General features: G+C 38.1%; 1 protein-coding gene across 1 annotated transcript in view; it reads right to left on the minus strand.

The window, feature by feature from the left end:
- Window positions 1-19,757, minus strand: part of LOC115219990 (condensin complex subunit 3) — a 45,328-nt gene that overhangs the window by 16,707 nt on the left and 8,864 nt on the right. Inside the window, exons 5-10 of the mRNA XM_029790291.2 lie at window positions 19,433-19,663; window positions 16,540-16,732; window positions 13,852-14,001; window positions 9,296-9,421; window positions 6,387-6,600; window positions 1,125-1,301 (exon numbers count right to left, since the gene is read on the minus strand). Coding sequence (XP_029646151.1) covers window positions 1,125-1,301; window positions 6,387-6,600; window positions 9,296-9,421; window positions 13,852-14,001; window positions 16,540-16,732; window positions 19,433-19,663 — 1,091 coding nt within the window. The remainder of the gene's footprint in view (window positions 1-1,124; window positions 1,302-6,386; window positions 6,601-9,295; window positions 9,422-13,851; window positions 14,002-16,539; window positions 16,733-19,432; window positions 19,664-19,757) is intronic.

Below are 19,757 nucleotides of genomic sequence, written 5' to 3' on the forward strand. Positions count from 1 at the left end.
TGCTGTGATAAAACGGATCCTTTCGGTTTGAACGGCAGTTTTTAACATAATTTCTAGGTAACTAAAAAATTTTAAACTTTGTATACTGGTAGAATCTCTCTCTATATAAACGGCAGTTTGTCTGTGCGTTTTCTGTGTGTCTGTTTTCTCGTACCCTCACTCTGGCCACGGCTTTCAACCGATTCTGATGAAACTTGACACACATATAGCCCAATGTCATAATTCAAAACTAACACAGCGAAAATTTTGAAAAGTTCCCCCAGTTCTGAAAAAAATCGATAAATTCGACATGGGGTCGAGAATCAGAAACCCAAACCACAGACTGTCTAGGGGACGCAACTCCACCTTTTTTAACTCTCAAAAAAAATTTACCATCATTTTTTTCCCATTTTTTTGCTATTTTTTGGCTATAACTCTCTAAAAATGCTTTATAGTTATTTCCCTTACAAACCTGAGCAACGCCGGGCGATACTGCTAGTGTGTTTATAAAACATCTTTTTCTCTTGGCTTTATTGAGAAAATTCTATAGTTTGTAAGATATTTGTTGGGTTTTTTTTCTTCAATTTCTGCAATTTCAACCAATCACTGACGTCTATTGAGGTAAAAAAAAACATTCTGTGCCGTATGAATATGTCCCTCGTTTAAGAAACAGATTGGGTTTATTTACATTTGTGAAGAAAAAAAAGGTACCCTTCCCCCCACCCCTAACTCTAAAACAGATTGAAATGCAATAGATCGATACTAGGGTCATAATTATAGGTGACAATTTTATATGACACCGCTAGAAAAAACTGCCATTCAAACCGAAAAGATCCAATAAAACAGATTTGTCCAACCCACACCAATATGGAAAGATAGATGTAAAATAAAATTGAAAATGAAAACTAAAATGCAAACAAATTTAATGTAAATTCCTATTTCATTTTTCTCTAATTAAACTAAAATGGCTAAGACATTCACTGGATACATTTGGTGCTACTAGCTACTATTTCATTCTTGTTCACAATCTCTAACTTTGGTACAAAGTACAATGTTTGTAAAGACATCATTTAATAGGAAATGGCTGAAACAAAACTACAAATTAAGAATAATTTTTCACACTGTGTCTCCCAAGCAATGCTAACCTTCACTTCATTTGTTTCCTCGGAGCTGGGTATTTTTGACGCATTTAATTCTTCTTGTTGCTGTTCAAGTTGCTTCAGAGTGTTCTTTACATTGGCAGCAGAAATATAGTCTTCTTTTTTGACATATTCATCTAAATGATCTCGCAGCTCGTGAATTTTAATTCGTAAGGAAGCAATCTATACAAAGGAAATTCAAACGAAATTTTAAGCATAATTCTAACCATCTAATCAGGAAACTAAAGAGACACTTTTAAAAGAGCAGTCAATAAAACAAAGCTCAATGAAAATTTCTGAGAAATGTTAAATTTGCTTTTTTTTTTCTGGTTTTAATTTTTAATTTAAAAGGAAATACTCTATGGGCTCACCCAACACAATACAGAAAAAAAAAATCTATAATAATTGAAGTCTTATGAAGAGCTATTAACAGGAATGGAAATTACTGGCATATTCATCTAACTCATTTTAATTCATAAGGAAGCAATCTATACAAAGGAAACTTTAAGCATAATTTTAACCAGCTAATCAGGAGACTAAAGAGGCACTTTTAAAAGAGCAATCAATAAACCAGGAGGCTCAATGAAAATATCTGAGAAATGTCAAATTTGTTTTATATTTTTTCTGGCTTCAAGTTTTAATTAGATAGGAAATGCTGTGCTCACCCAATACAAAACAGGAAAAAAATCTATAACAGCAGCACTCAGAGAGTGCAAACCTCCGCCAAGGCAACACCAATGTCCTCTCAATGATTAGCCAAAGATGATTTTTAAAATGAGAATATTTAAAATAAACTCGAATGCTCTCACAAATGAGAATACTAAGAATGAACCCGACCGCTCTCAAAAGTTAAATATATAAAAAAAAAAAACAGGAAAAATAATCCAGAATCTTTGTCCAGTACTGGATTGATCCCAAAATCTAATCACTTCATGCCAGTCATGAGGCCAAACATCCTTGAAAGTTTCATCCGAATCCATCCAGTGGTTCTTGAGATATCTTGTCCACAGACAAACAATACCATTCTTACACACACACACACACAAACATTTTAAACCATTGCTGGCATCAAGAAATTTTGCTTGTGGACCATATTTCACATGAGTTAGGCAACTCTGCAATACTAATTTTTCAGTAATCTGCTATCTATCTAACACTGATCATTATCAGACATGAGCTGATTACCACTGTATCCTAATTTCAGAATAAATACATTGTATCCGTGCATTTTATAAGAGGCAACTAAAAGGGTGTCTGGCAGGAAAACACTGCTTAGGGAATTAGTCCAGCCCGTACCAGAGCAGATGGAAGAGCAGATGCAAAATGATCATGATGATGATACGAGTACAATGGGATCTCAGATAGACTGAACAAGTAGACAGACTACAGACCTAACAGATGTACAGGCAGAGTAGTTATCAGTAGGAGCACCCATAATGTGCAATCTTTCAACTGCCCAAAAAATTGAGTAGAAGTAGTTTACAGTTCCTGTTACTTAGAGGACCTAATCACCAGAAGAGTCAGCTTATAGCAGCAGCATAATAGCCAGAGTATGGACAAGGTAGAAAAATTTTAGGAAACTTTTATTCCCGATAGCAAAAAAAAAAAAAAAAAGGACATCTCTCTTTACATGTAAGGCAGAATGTTTGAAGCATATTGCACTGTGGCAGTGTGACAGATATATGCAGTGAATACAGAGAATATAGAAAAGCTGAAATGAAATGAGGCGAGCAGGCTTCAGTGAATGAGTAATGTTAATGTGCAACAGCGATAGAGCACAGATGAGCCGAGAGAATATGATTACAGGGGACAAATCAATGCGTAAGAAAATGGTAGTTGATTTCCATCTGCCATAAACTCCTTTCAGTTGCATTTTCAAGTAATACAAACGAAAGGGGCCTACAGAAGATGAAAATCAACAATGACATTGGAAGAAGTAATAAAGGTTGATCTCAGAAAGGCAAACCTTAAAAAGGAGGTTAACAAACAATTGTGAAAAATAGCAAGGTACTATGATGAAGCAGACCTGTCCAACCCATGCCAGCATGAAAAAAAAATAACGATAATGATCATTCATTCATACACACGCACACACATTTAGGTAGATAGGTAGGTAGGTAGGTAGGTAAAATAGCATAAATGGAACCAGGAGGAAAAGAGACAGACAGTTGAACAATATGTAAGGTTACAACAGGTAGACAAATATTCTTTTCTCCTCTAGGCACAAGGCCCAAAATTATTGGGGAGGGGACCAGTCAATTAGATCGACCCCAGTACGCAATTGGTACTTAATTTATCAACCTCAAAAGGATGAAAGGCAAAGTCGACCTAGGTGGAATTTGAACTCAGAATGTAAAGACAAAATACCTATTTCTTTACTGCCCACAAGGGGCTAAACACAGGGAGGACAAACAAGGACAGACAAACGGATTAAGTCGATTACATCGACCTCAGTGTGTAACTGGTACTTATTTAATCGACCCCTAAAGGATGAAAAGCAAAGTCAACCTCAGCGGAATTTGAGCTCAGAACGTAAAGACAGACAAAATACCGCTAAGCATTTCGCTCAGGTAGACAAAAATTAAGAAGGTGGTGGACAAAACATAACACACATACATATACAGAATCACTAACAGAAAAAATTGTGCACAGGAAATTGTATGCTGTAAAAATGGAAAGGAAAATAAGATGACCAACATTTTGAAAGAAAGAAATAAACAAAAGAAAAGAAACAGTGGTGTATTTCAGGCAACATGGTTAAAATGTGAATATAACATCTTTTTGTCATTAAACATCTTATATCAGAACAGTGTGACAAATAATAGTCAATAAGGCTTTTTTTTTTTATTTATAGGTTATGCTTAACCATATTGACAACCTAAACAGACAGAGATATCAATGGATAGATTCATCATCCTCATTTAGCATCCATATTTCATGTGGGAAAATACCACAAGAGCCAGCCAAGCTGAAGCCTGCAGACTTCTGTGACTGTTTTGGCAGAATTTTTACAGCTGGAGTGGACTTAGTGCTTTTTATGTGGTACAGGTGAGGTGAGTAGTGCTTTGTGTGTGACACAAGCACAGGCAAGGTCAGTTCTGGCAAGGTTTTTGCATTCGCAAAATTGTATACTTGTTGCATTATACATTAAGAAGTTGAATATGTCACAGACAAGTTTTATTTACATTTTGTTATTACTTAGTTAGAAGAGAAGGGCAAGGCCCTAACCCTATTCAAAGCTGCAAAGACTGATGGGAGAGCAGAGGTTTTCCTCAAGCTGGAGACATGGACCAAAGCTTACAATAAAGTGGACTCTACTAAAGGCACGCAAAGATTATATGGCAGAGTGGAACCAGGAGACAGGTTAACTCTCTTCTCCCCACCCTCAAGTAGACCACAGTGAGATTTGAACTCAGAATGCAGAGAGCCAGAATAAATACCTCAAGGCAGCCCATCTGATGCATTGACAATCTTGCCAGTCCACCACTCCAAAGTAGCATTTCATTTAATGATCCTCAAAAGGATGAAAGGCAATGTTAAACTTCGCAGTATTTGAACTCAGAACAGAATGAGAGGGAATAAATTACGAGTTATTTCATCAATGCCCTCACATCTGTACTCATTCACAACCAATATTCCTTACATAATTCTCATGTCAACTGAGTATGACACTGTGTGTTACTATACTAGGTTGGCCCATTCAATTACTGGTACTGTATTTTGGGCCTTCAGTACTAGACGAATAAAATATGAGATGCATTCAAAAAGTATCCGACTTTATTTTTTCCTACCAAAACAATATGCCACATGAGCATAATCCTGGATAATTTCCTGGATTATTACACAATGGTCTTACATGACTATTCACCAAACCTCAATCAGCTCCTTGTTTCAGCTTGTGGATGGCCTGCTTGAGTGTGCCTCGCTATCCACTGATGTACGGCCATGTCTGAAATGGTTGTACCACGCCTTGGTCTGAATTTTGCCTGTGGCATCATCGCCAAAGGCCTGCTGAACTTTCTGGATGGTTTGAGCTTGTGTGTGGAGGCGCGTGGCTTAGTGGTTAAGGTGTCAGCACCATGATCATAAGATTGTGGTTTCAATTCCAGGACCAGGCAATGTGTTGTGTTCTTGAGCAAAACACTTCATTTCACATTGCTCCAGTCCACTCAGCTAGCAAAAATGAGTAACGCTATGATGGACTGGCATCCTGTCCAGCTGGGGAGCACATACGCCATAGAAACCGGGAAACTGGGCCCATGAGCCTGGCTAGGCTTTAAAAGGGCACGAGTGGAGGCACATAGCTTAGTGGTTAGGGTGTCAGCATAATGATCATAAAATTGTGGTTTCGATTCCAGGACCGGGCAATGTATTGTGTTCTTGAGCAAAACACTTCGTTTCACGAGCTCCAGTCCACTCAGCTGGCAAAAATGAGTAACGCTACAATGAACTGGCATCCTGTCCAGCAGGGGAACACATACGCCATAGAAACCGGGCCCATGAGCCTGGCTAGGCTTTAAAAAGGGCACATTTATTTTTATTATTTTGAGCTTGAGTATCACCAAGCTTTTGGCATAACTTAATGCAATATTTCTGCTCAATGCATTTGGTGAAAATGAAAATCCGACAAGCATGCACTACACACATGTACTCTACATGTAACAGCTGGAAAGTGACACGGCCTACAGGCACGAAAATTTTAATGCATGTGATGGAAGGGTAGCATCACCTCTCACCCAAAGGATTTTACCAACATGGAATTAGTTTTGGTGGGAAATGATGAAATCGGATACTTTTTGAATGCACCGTGTATAACCCTCCAGTGAAGAACGTGTAACTCATTTTACTTGGATAAGAGTTACATTATAATAATTGGCAAAAACAAAACTGTCTACTATACAAAAAACTCAAGCAAAAACACACACAGAAAAGAGACTGACTTTCAGGGATGCAACAAGTTGAATGCTGGTGTTCAGCTTGTTGCATCCCTGCTAAAAAAACTATTGATCATTTTATCCCTAACAGGTACAATACATTTGACAGGCTTCCAATTTCCCTCACAAGGCTCAGGCTGACCTGATGTGATGGTAGAAGATACCTGCCCCAAAGTGTTGCACAGTGAGAGTGAACACACAACTTCATGATTGAGAAGTGAACTTCTTAACCATTCAACCTGATGTGAGAGCTAAGAGTCCAGTGTTGAGTAATACAGACAAGACAGATGAAGCCATGAGAGTGAAAATCAAAACAAAAATTTGTATGCATTACCTTCAGATCAATTGCTCGTCTCTCATCTTCGTTAACGCTCAGCAATGTCAAAACAACAGGCTCATGTATTTCACTGACCAAGTCACAAATGTAGTTCATAAGTTCCTTTTGATCTGGTTTCAGTATGTGTAGCTGTGCCACAATGGTACTAATCCAACAATTGTTGGTCTTATCAGACACTAAAACATCATGGAGCAAAGTCTGCACAGCATTCCTAAAAAATAAATTTGTTTTTTTTTTAAATTCAATAATTATAAAAGGACAAACGCTCTAATTTAAAGGGAAAAAGTATTTCTTATTCTTTTTGTGGTGAGGCAAGGTTTTTTTTTTTTTTGCAATCTTCAAATCTTAAAAAATTATTAAGCCACAAAAGGATAAGAGATGACATCATTCTTGCTGACTCTGTCACACTATAATAAGATTTATCATCATCATTATTGCTTAACATACATTTTCCATGCTGGCAAGAACTAGACGGTTTGACAGGAACCAATGTGGCCAGAGAACTGCATCAAACTCCAGTGTTTGCTTTGGCAGGGTTTCTATGGTTGGATGATCTATGACTGGTGAGAAAGAATTTTAAGATGCTGGCCCTCACTGAAAAAATGACAAGGAACCAGGAGATGTGGTGATTTGCTGTACTTGATAAGACACATCAAGCTAAGTAAAATCACTGTCTCCTACACATACAGGCTTGCCCTTTCAGGTGCTGATGCCACTTAAAAAGCACCCATGCCAGTGGCACATAAAAGGTACCCAGCACACTGTTAAGTGGTCAGCGTAAGGAAGAGTATCCAGCCATCAAAACCATGCCACAACAGACAGGAGTCTGGACAGCTCCTTGCTAGCCAGCTCCATGTCAAACCGTCCAACCCATGCCAGCATGGAAAGAGGATATTAAACGATGATGATGATGATGATGCCCTTCCTAAAGCCAACCACTTTACAGCATTTACTGGGTGCTTTTTTCATAGCACCAGCACTGGTAACTTACAAGACAACACCTTCAACTGAGGAGTAAGGGATAGTATTAAGGGTGGAGGCTTTATTCCAGGCGATGAAAGGTTAATTTATGATAGAGGAGTCAGACACAAGTGCTTTGCAGTAGAGGAGATACATGGTTACCCTAAATGGAAGGAGAGAAAAAAGGTATGTCAGAGCACATATTTAGCTTCACCTTCTGTAGCTGTTGCCTGAAGGGGAAAACATAAGCAGAGAATCCCAAGTTTGTAGTCTGATAGAGAAAACACAGGAAGAAAACAGGTTTAGTAAAAAAAATATGAAGAAGAGAAAATACTACAGGAATGACTGATGAGGGGAAAAAAATTAGATTAGGCTTGGCCTGGAGTGATACACAACTTTCTAGTCCAGGATGTTGTAGTGGTGGTAGAAGATTCAGAAAGATGACACATCATATCTGTGGGTCTTTTAGGCTATTGGTTGTAACATGTTAATGAATAAATCTTTGCATTCCATCCAAGGGAGTTGTGGCGATTTTCTGTACCTAAGATGTGTCAAGCTTAGTTAAATTGTGGCCATCCATACATACAGGCTTGTCCTTTACAGGTACCAGTGCCACATAAAATACACTCATGCTGACCCATGCCAGTGGCATGTAAAAAGCATCCAACACAGTCTGTAAAGTGGTTGACATTAGGGAGGGCATCCAGCCATAGAAACCATGCCACAAGAGACAATCGGACTCTGGACAGCTTCTCAGCTGGCCAGCTTCTGTCAAACTGTCCAACCCATGTCAACATGGAATACGAGCATAAAATGATGATGATGGTGGTGACAACAATACAATGCAGTTTTGTATGTGTATAGCAAGTGCACCATCTCCAATATGTGACATCATTTATTCAATCATACCAAATTAACAATACAGCCCAACAGTCCATTGGATCCTTTCAAACTGTCCAACCCACACCGGCAAAGAAAACAAACTTTAAATGATGATGATTATGATAATGTCACATAAACACATCACTAATCATTCTATATAATCATAGTCGCTAAATATTCTACAACTACACCACTCACCAAACTGTCTTCTATTTCTCTCTTATCTACAGCTAGTATACTGATATCTGTGCCTTAAAACAAGCTGCCTCTACCTGACTTCCACCATCTAAACCGCATCGCTTCCTGTCCATTCTGATCTCACCCTTCTCCAGTCACTGTATACTTTGTCAAATTCTTCCTTGTTTTTCTATAAGCAGGTACATGTATCACTGTGATTAAGTTTGCTTTCCAATCATGTCGTTTATATACAGTCCACTGCATGGCATCTTAGGCAAGTGTTTTCTACTATAGCCCAAGCTGACACCAAGGCCTTGGGAGAGAATATGCTAAAAGGAAACTGAAAGAAGACTGTCCATATAAATGCGTGAATGTGTGTGTGTATTTGTACTCTATTAAAAGTGTGTGTATTTGTATTCTATTAAAATTGAGAGAAACAAGCAGCATTGTTGTTATCACTTCTGTCAACTAATCAACTGCTCCTCTTTATACCTTCAAAGATGTGCAACACTTGCGCAAGGTACCATGAGTAGGACTGAACCTGAAACCACATGGTTGGGAAGCAAACTCCTTAACCATGCAGCCAAGCCTGAAAAAAATTAACCTGGTTTTAAACTTTTAAAATTTGTCCAATATCAAGACAAAGACACAAACTCTTTTTCACTCTTTTTGAGATGAAGAAGGATTAAAATAATTTCACTGGTACTGGTCACTTCGAGAACTGCTGGACTAGCATTTAATATTAGGTGGATATCTCACTTGAAAATACACAAAGTTCTACAACAGACAATGATTCCAACCAACAAATAACCTGACCACCACACAAGATGGTACCTCCAGTCTATGTAGTTAGTTAAGTTTTAACAAGTCAAAACTTTGGTTCATACCTTGCAGCAATGTCTGACAAATCCATGAATTTCAACATGCCCATCAACTGCTCCACAATGAATTGAAGTTCTAACTCGTCTTCAGCAGATCTTGTTTCGGATTTAACGCAATTGTCAAGATTGCAACTGAAATGAGATAATGAAATAAGAAATATTTAAATAACATTGTGTAACAAGATCTTTGTCCTTGAATAGTCAATGTAATTTCTTATTTGCTTACCCCTAGAAAGTATGAAAAATGGCTATTTCCTTACATTTTTTCAAACCCCAAAGAATCCCTTTCAACACATAGCTATGATGCTCCCCTTATGATACTCCTGCTTATGATCAGAGATTCACATACTGTCGGCCACATGCTCAAATGGTTAAAGTCAAGCAATTAACAATCAAATCTATGATATTGAGCAGAATATTTGCTTATAACAATATTTCTGCTTCAGCAGTGCTGAATCTGTTCAAAATGTAAAGGAAAATAGGTCAGTTTCAAAACATTGATGTCCAATTGACAAAAGCAATGTTTGAAAGGAATAGTAAATCATTTCCTTTGATTTCTAGATAGAAGCAAATAGGAAATAACACTTACTGGCCAAAGGCGAAAAAAATTCAAATTTTGTTACACAGTGTAATTAAATATGTATAGATGTCTTTGTGCCACCAACACTGGTTACTTGAAACCAGTGTTGGTTGGTTTGCGTCCCTGTAACTTAGCAGTTCAGCATAAGAGACCAATAGAATAAGTAAACAAAAATCCGTACTAGGATTCATTTGTTCAACTAAACCAGGCATGAGCAACCTTTTCCAAAACGTGGGCCACACAAAACATGGCTTATCATCAGATGGACCACACTAATAAAAGCATTCAAGGTAATTTTTTTGCTAGGCATGATGCCATTCAGAGATTTCTGCAAGCCAGACTGCTCATGACTGGACTTACACCCCTTAAAGCAGTGCTCCAGCATGGTCACAGTGCAATGACTGAAACAAGTAAAAGTTAAAAAAAAAAAAAACACACACACACACACACGCACACACAAAATGAAACAAAATAGTTTTAATATTTAGGTGCTGAACTAACAGTGAATGCGCATGGCTCAATGGTTACAACGTCAGGCTCACAATCGTGAGGTAGTGAGGTTGATTCCAAGACTAGGCTGTGTGTTGTGTTCTTGAGCAAAACACTTTTACTTATGTTGATCCAGTTCACTCAGCTGTAGAAATGAGTTGCGACACCACTGGAGCCAAACTGTATTGGCTTTTGCCTTTCCTTTGGATAACATCAGTGGCATGGAGAGGAGAGGCTGGTATGCATGGGCAACTGCTGGTCTTCTATAAACAACCTATCCCAGACTTGTGCCTCAGAGTGGAACTTTCTAGGAGCAATCCCATGGTCATTCATGACCAAAGGAGGTCTTTACTCTGCTGAACTAACAACCAATGATGGCTTTCAAACTTTAGCATCACTAACTGAAAACATGATGCACCTTAGCACAGAATAAAGTACAATACTGAGCAAATTAGAAATCTCAGTCTATTTAGCTAACAATCAGTCAGCACATGCATTTCATGTTTAAGCAGTTAAGAGATAAGGGGAAGTGCATCCAACCGTAACTTTAGGTGTTCAAACTGGTACCAACACAAACTATCACTAGCTAGTGTGTGTGTGTGTCAATAGATACATTTACACCATAGAAATACATCATCGTTGTTTCAACATTCACTTTTCAATTCTTGCATGGGTCAGAGAGATTTATGATGCCTTTCCAGTTACCAGCCTTAACCTGTTTCCAAGCAAACGTTTTTGCAGAATATCGGAAATAAAAAAATGACATTCATTTACAACAATCACATGATGACAAGTCAAGGTCACACACACACACACAAACCGACCTCGCCTGTGCTGGTGCCACGTTAAAAAGTACTCAGTCCATTCTGCAGAGTGGTTGGTGTTAGGAAAGGCATCCAGCCATAAAAACCCTGCCAAAACAGACACAGTTGCCTGGAGTAGTTTTTCTACCTGGCCAGCTCCAGTCAGCCGTCCTACCCTTGCATGCATGGACGATGGATGTTAAACGATGATGACCATGATGTATATTCATCATCATCATTTAACGTCCACCTTCCATGCTGGCATATATATATATATATATATATATATATATATATAGTAATAGTATGACAACAAAAGAATGAATGAGACCTTGATATTATGTAAATAGAGGAATTTATCTGTAATATAATATGTGACAATTATTTGGTTGCCATAATAAAACTCCGAGTTTCAGATGTTGGGGCCGAAATCTGCTCTGGCATCTCGTCAGTTATTAAGACAAACAAAAATGCTGTGAAAATGACCGTTAAACAAAGGGAAATTACTATGTGAATGACCATTATTAAGACAAACAAAAGTGCTGTTAGAATGACCATTAAATAAAGGGGAAAAAAATGAAAAAAAAAGGTGTCAATTGGAAGATCTTAGCCAAGTGTAAGCCTTACACCAATGGCAGTGGCAAGTGCAGTCTTTGTGATATGGAAAGATGGCTCATCTGGAAAAGCATCTTAGACCCCACTACATGTCTAAATTCAAGAACTGAACTTTCTGGATCATGTCCAAATATGGTTAAATATTTGTTACATTTTTGGTTCCCCCAAGATCACAGATAGCACCTGCTTTTTATATTGTGTCCACATACAAGCATTTTATCTCTATATATTCTTTTATATATATTTTTTTTACATATATATTTTTTATATATATATATATTTTTTTTACATATTTTTATATCTTTATTGCTTTATATATTTTTACATATTTTTTCTGTATATTACCTTTCACCCTGCATTTTTTATTGTGCATGTGCGTATATAGACGTGTATATGAACGTATTTGTGCACATATGGGTATATATATGTGTGCGGGAGTGTACATGCATATGGTTGCATATATATGTATACATATAGGTGTGTGGGTGTGCATGCATGTGTTTCACTCGAGTGTGAGTGAGCATATGCATATATAGCATATACATATTTAGACATGTATATATAATGTGCACATATGGGCATGTGTACGTATGTGTGCGTGTGTGCGGATATGTATATATGTACATGTGTATGGTTGCATATACATGTGCACATAGAGGCAATGTGTGTGGGTGTGCGTGCATGTGTTTCAAGCGAGTGTGAGTGAGCATATGCATATAGGCACATGTACACGGGTGTGCATGCGCACATGTGTATGTATGTACATGCGCACATTCTATAAGTGTTTTTTACTTTCTACCTTTCAGGTTTTTTCCCTTTATTTAACGGTCATTCTAATAGGTCTTTTGTTTGTCTTAATAACAGTCACTTACTTAGTAATTTCCCTTTGTTTAATGGTCATTTTCATACCATTAATAATTGACAAGATGCCGAAGCAGATTTCCGCACTGACAGCCGAAACTCGGAGTTTTATTATGGCAACTGAATAATAGTCACATATTATATTACAGATATATATATATATATATATATATATATATATAGGTATATAGGTGCAGGACTGGCTGTGTGGTAAGAAGCTGGCTTCCCTACCACATGGTTCCGGGTTCAGTTCCACTACATGGCACCTGGGGCAAGTGTCTTCTACTATAACTCCGGGCCAACCAAAGCCTTATGAGTGGATTTGGTAGACAGAAACTGAAAGAAGCCTGTCGTGTGTGAGTGTGTGTGTTGTGTTTACCCACCCTCACCACCACCATCACTGAACAACCGATGTTGGAGTGTTTACGTCCCTGTAACTTATCGGTTCGACGAAAGAGACCGATAGAATAAGTACTAGGCTTACAAAGAATAAGTCCTGGGGTGGATTTGTTCGACTAAGAGCAGTGCTCCAACATGGCCACAACCAAACGACTGAAACAAATAAAAGAACAAAGAAAAAGAATATGTATATATACGCACGCACACACACACACAACAGGTCTATCAGTCTACCGAAATCTACTCAAGGTTTTGGTCACATCAGGGTTATAGAAGATGCTTTCCCAAGGTGTTATGCAGTGGAACTGAACTCAAAACCCTGTGGTTGAGAAGCAAACTTCTTAACCACACAACACTGCAGAAATACACACCTAACCCCCGCCTCCCCAAAAAACCCACAAATATCATTCATCATTGTTCAACCGTGGTCGAGACAATGGAATTTACCATGCTACGCCAGTCTTCACGGTCCATCATAGCATTATGGAGGTCCTGTTGCTGGATGCCTGTATCCCTGGAGATTACATCAGGGTAGGAGAGTGTGTGCCCTCTGGTATTGCGAGTAGATGGCTTCCAAAGGAGAAGAGTAGAAATTGCCTCGTTTTCAGCTCTACAACAATGTCCAGCAAACTGGACTCTCCTACCTTTTACAAGAGATAACACAGGTGGTAGTTTCCCAAGAGATGACACAGGTGGTAGTTTCCCATATATTTGCATTTTGGTTGGATGACTCTTCCACGAGAGATTTTGAGCTCTCATATAACCATTAATAAGGGACAAAAGTCAATTGATAACTAAACAGTAAAACGTCTTACCTCTTAAGATAGTCACAAAACACAATACTGTTTGGTAACACTTTTTCTAAGCTGTCTGCACCATCAACACCAAGTGAGTCCAGGTACTGACATAAAGTCTTCCAGTAGGCAACTTTTTCACAGTCAACTTCTTCTTTATTAATCAGCAAGCTGGAAACAGAAGTAGTTTATCATTATCAGAATGACATCAATAAGTAACTGACACAAACTAATAAATGAAAAATTAATTACGTTACCATTATACAGTTAATTCATTTATTCATTTACTATCTACCATCCTCACCAGCACTACATACAATTTAATACACTAACTTCTCAACCACACAGCTATGCCAACACCTCAGTGAGTGAATGAGAGAGAGAGTTATAATATGAAATGCACCCAAAGTTTTTCTCTCAGGAACAGAACTCTCACCCACTGACAGACATGTTGGTCAGCCCATAGATCACCACCACATCTAAGCAACCAGTGTCTCAATCAGAGTTACTGCCCTTCTAGGGAAGAAAGTGTCACAAACTGTCTTATCACCAAAGTTTCTGTTGGACCACAGCAACAAAAGTACTTAAGCCTTTTTTGCCCAGTGCACCTGACTAACAGCAAGTTAAATGATAAGGGCGTTACTTATCTCCAAGACAGTGCTGACCAAGCGCACCTATGATCAAAGGCATTTTGAGACCAACTCATCTTTTAGGAGTATGTCGGAGTGCATTTATGTCTTTTCCTTATTTAAGAATGTAAGATGCAATCTGAAAGAGATTTGACTGCTATTTCTAGTAAGTTGGAGACCATTTATTGAAGACCAACTTATCTATACATTATCATCATCTAACATACATTTTAACTGCTGGCATAAGTTGGACAGTTTGGCAGGATGCAAAGGGCCCATGGACTGCAACATACTGTAGTGTCTGCTTTGGCATGGTTTCTATGGCCAGATGTCTTTCCTAATGCCAACCACTAAACAGCATGGAATGGGTCACAAGCACAAGTGATGCCGTCATGCAGGTTGCAAGGCAATGTACCCCGCAGGTGTAGGAGCAACATTATGCTAGGAGTTGAGGGAAAAGAGACAAGTAAGATTATGAATGAGTGTGATTTGAGAGGAAGATTTAGCTGTTGTTTCTCACAGGTTGAGCAATGACATAGAGGCTCTTACAAGCTCATCACATGAGAAGGTTTAGCTTACTGCTGAAGGCATTATTATCTGCAGTCATCATAACTATGACTGTTCATTGCACAGGCATGAGTTGATAAGCTTCCTTCCATACTGGTCAGCTTTTTGCTTGAGTTTGCCATTTATTATGATCAATGCCTTTCCACTTCATGTTCCTTTTTGCAGTATCTTTGAACCTCAGTCTAGATATTCCATAAGTTTCTTTTCCCCTTGTATAGTTGAGAGTAAAAGATTTGTCTGGAGAGTCTGCTATTGTCCATCCTGTGTACAAACCTCAACCAACATAAATTTCTATCGTGGCACGTAAAAAGCACCCACTACACTCACGGAGTGGTTGGCGTTAGGAAGGGCATCCAGCTGTAGAAACATTGCCAGATAAGACTGGAGCCTGGTGCAGCCTTCTGGCTTCCCAGATCCCCGGTCGAACCGTCCAACCCATGCTAGCATGGAGAACGGACGTTAAACGATGATGATGATGAGAAGGATTCCAATCATAGGAAGCAGACCAGCATGCCTTAGGACCTCTTCATTCTTGATCTTGTCAAAGGGTTAGTGTTAGGGTTTTTGCAGTATCTTTTTGAACCTCAGTCTAGATCTTCCATGTTTCTTTTCCCCTTGTATAGTTGGGAGTAAAAGATTTGTCTGGAGAGTCTGCTATTGTCTATCCTGTGTATATGCCCCAACCAACATAAATTTCTATCAATGAGGATTTCCATCATAGGAAGCAGACCAGCATGCCGTAGGACCTCTTCATTCCTGATCTTGTCAAAGAAAATGATGTTCATAATTTGTTGCATCTGTCTCATCATATATGCATGTAATATGCCTACTTGAGCTTTATAGACTGTCCAGGTTTCAACTCCATGCAGCAAGAAAGCATCATATAGAGTATATAATTAACAAGTGATAACATGTTTCAGTATGTTATGTCTTGATATATACCATGCAACAGACTGACATTCTATCCAGGAAAAAATATCACCTTAAACACTCAACAGCTTGAAAACTGGGATAAGCTCCAGTGAGCTGTGATATCTTCAGGTAAAGACCAATAAACAAATCTAAAATAAAAGATTAAATTACCATTTTAACATCCACTTTTCCAAGCTTGCATGGGTTGCACTGAGTTTGAGGCAGATTTTCTAAGGCTGGATGCCCTTCTTGTTACCAACCCTTGTTTATAAGCAAGGTAATATTTCCCCCTGGCCAGACATGTTACCACAGATTCATTTACAACAATTACACAATGTCAATACAAGGAGACACAAATATACATATTCACTCACATACACATAAGGGCTTCTTTCAATTTCCATCTACCAAATCCACTTACAGGGTTTTTCTCACCTATAGCAGAAGACACTTACCCAAGGTGCCACTCAGTAGGACTGAAGCTAAAATCATGCGGTTAGTAAGCAAACTCCTTAACAACACAGCTATACCAGCACTTATGAAAATTATAGATGAAACATTATGAAAATTATAGATGAATAAAAAGTAAAGAATAACATACTCATCTGATAAAAAGGTGAAGTTTTTAACTAATTCTTCTGCAGTATATTGCTCAAAGAGAGACAAAAGTAGCTTCTCACACTGCTTAAAACTAGTGACAACATCAAGAGAGTAAAGTAATTCAAGAAAACTACCATCACAACTTTGAAGCCAAGACTGAAACAATTTTCTGGTACAAATCTTCTTCACAGTAACTGAAATATACAAACATAAACTGAATATATATATACTCCACAAGATATCAAGTGTTGACTTACAGATAGTTTCAGAAACTACAGTCAAGCCATCAGTGACAACTTTACAAACACGGGCATGCAACTTTTGGATTGCTTATATACAGTCCTAGGCTCAGGAGTGGCTGTGTGGTAAGTAGCGTGCTCACCAACCACATGGTTCCAGGTTCAGTCCCACTACTTGGGAAAGTGTCTTCTACAATAACTTTGGGCCAACCAAAGACTTGAGAGTGGATTTGGTAGATGGAAACTGAAAGAAGCCTGTCGTATATATGTATATATATCTAATGTAGGATAAAATTTTTTGAAAAAAATTCTATCAATGGCCAGCATATTAAAAAATACCTTTAAAGGTTAAATCTATAAATTGTTATATATATATATATATAATATATATATATTATATATGTGTATGTATGTATGTATGTATGTATGTGTGTATATGTTTGTTTCAGTGTTTGTCCCCCCCAACATCGCTTGACAACCAATGCTGGTGTGTTTACGTCGCCATAACTTAGCGGTTCGGCAAAAGAGACAGATAGAATAAGAACTAGGCTTACAAAGAATAAGTTCTGGGGTCGATCTGATCGACTAAAGGCAGTGCACCAGCATGGCCACAGTCAAATGACTGAAACAAGTAAAAGAGTAGAGAGTAAAGAGTCCTCTGCAAGATGAAGGCTTCAACATGTTCCTTCCACCCACCACTCTGAAGTGGAGGCTGTGAATTTTGAGCTTGAAATCATATTGGTTTGGTAAGCCTACTCCACCACACTGGCTTGACATGGCTTGGGAGAGGGATGCAGTGTTTTATACTCATACCCAAGAGTAGTTAAGATGATATCATTGACCCCAGTGCTCAACTGGTGCTTATTTTATCGATCCTGAAAGGATGAAAAGCAAAGTTGGCCATGGCGGAATTGAACTCAGAATGTAAGGATGAATGAAATACCACAAGATATTTTGCCTAACATGCTATCATTTCTGCCAGATTTTTCTTGAGCCCAAGGACTTGCAAGGCCAGTTACTGGGTATCCACGATGTATCATTGACCAAGATTACAACATTCCCCCTGAACAGGACTCTGGTCAAGTGCAAGGTTCAAGCCAGCAATTTTTAATGGAAGAGAACATGCTGATTACATCAACCTCCATATCTGACATTATTTTATCAACTCCAAAGGGATGAAAGGCAAATTCGGAAAAAAATTCCACAAGGCAATTATCCAGTGCTCAAAGAAGTCTCCTGACGAATAATAATGGTTTCTGATTTAGGTACAAAACCAGCAGTTTTGAAGAAAGGGGATTAGTCTGGTATTTTATTGACTGGTATTTTATTAGGGGATTGACCGGTATTTTATTATATCATCTCTGGAAGGATGAAAGACAAAGTCAATTCCAACAGGACTTGAACTCAGAATGTGTAGGCATATAACCATACAGTGGTTTCAAATTTTGACACAAAAGCAGCAATTTCGGGTGAGAGGGGTTAGTTGATTACATCAACCCCAGTGATCAACTGGTTCTTATTTTATTGACCCTGAAAGGGACAAAAGGAAAAGTAAACCTTGGCAGAATTTGAACTCAGAACATAAAGACGGATGAAATCCCACAAACTATTTTGCCCAGAATGTTAACATTTCTGCCAGCTCACCACCTTGGAGGCATGTAACTATATATTACAAGACATTTTGTCTGTAATTCTAGTGAGTGTGTGAATCCTCAGGCATTAGTAATTTTGTCTCAAATTTTGGCACAAGGCCAGCAGTTTTAGTGGGAGAGAGTGAGTCAATCACAACAACCCTAATGCTTTGGCACTTTAATTCCAAAAGGATGAATGGCAGACCTTGTAAGAATTTGAATTCAAAACAAAGAGCTGAAAGAAATGCCACTGTGCATTTTGTCCAATGTGCTGAAGATTTTACCAACCTATAACATACTTTAATACTTCCCGAAATATAACTTTCTTTATTGGCCACACAGGGCTCTTTAATACTTCTTGAAATATAAAAATACTTTAACACTTCCTAAAATATAAAAAGGATTTCTAACATCCTTTCTTCTATACGTTTGGAATAAGATTCAATTTAAGACCACATGTTGAAACATATTCACTCATTTATCCCTTTTTATAAGTTTATTAAGTTCTTGTGGTCTTATTAATCCATCTCGTAAAAGACAGTTCCTGAAGGAAGAATTAGCAGACAACAGGAGATAAGGCTTTGAGGAGTGGAATATCAAAGAATAGGCAAGCATAAACTTTACAAACTTGCGAAAGAACAGTGGAAAACAGAATAATGGAAAATGTTGATCTGATAGATTGATATTCTCTCTCTCTAATATATATATGTATCAAATATGCATGATCAAAGATTTGGATGTTACTCAGTATAAAAAGAAATATATCCTTTTCTTACTCTAGGCACGAGGCCCGAAATTTCGGGATACTTAATTTATCAACCCCAAAAGGATGGAAGGCAAAGTCAACCTCAGCGGAACTTGAACTCAGAACGTAAAGACGAACGAAATACCGCGAAGCATTTTGTCCAGTATGCGAACGTTTCTACCAGCTCAATCAGATTAATAAGTGGCCCATACAATTCCACCAAAATACAATAATTCAAGAATATCACCATTAAATAATGAACATGCTTAAAATACTTACTAGATCTGTCAGTTAATCCTCTGTCTATCAAGTCCAGACGCTGTGAGATAGATAATGCCCTGATATTGATTTTCTCAGCCAATATGGAAAACGTTTGGCACCGAACAGACTCAGTTATGTCTTTAGTTCTGTCAAGAATGGCTGGTAACGTCTTGCTTAACAGTGCAATAGACCCAACTACAGCACGTCGCACGCCAGCATGAGAATCATTCTCCAAATGAAACAGGTACGCTGAAACCAACAGAAAGACAATTATGAAGAGACAATAAACTTCAAGGTAATCAATATCCTTATCATCATCAGTGTCCTCAAACACAGCAATTTT

The sequence above is a fragment of the Octopus sinensis genome, linkage group LG15 (genome assembly GCF_006345805.1).
Source record: "Octopus sinensis linkage group LG15, ASM634580v1, whole genome shotgun sequence".
NCBI classification, from domain to species: domain Eukaryota; kingdom Metazoa; phylum Mollusca; class Cephalopoda; order Octopoda; family Octopodidae; genus Octopus; species Octopus sinensis.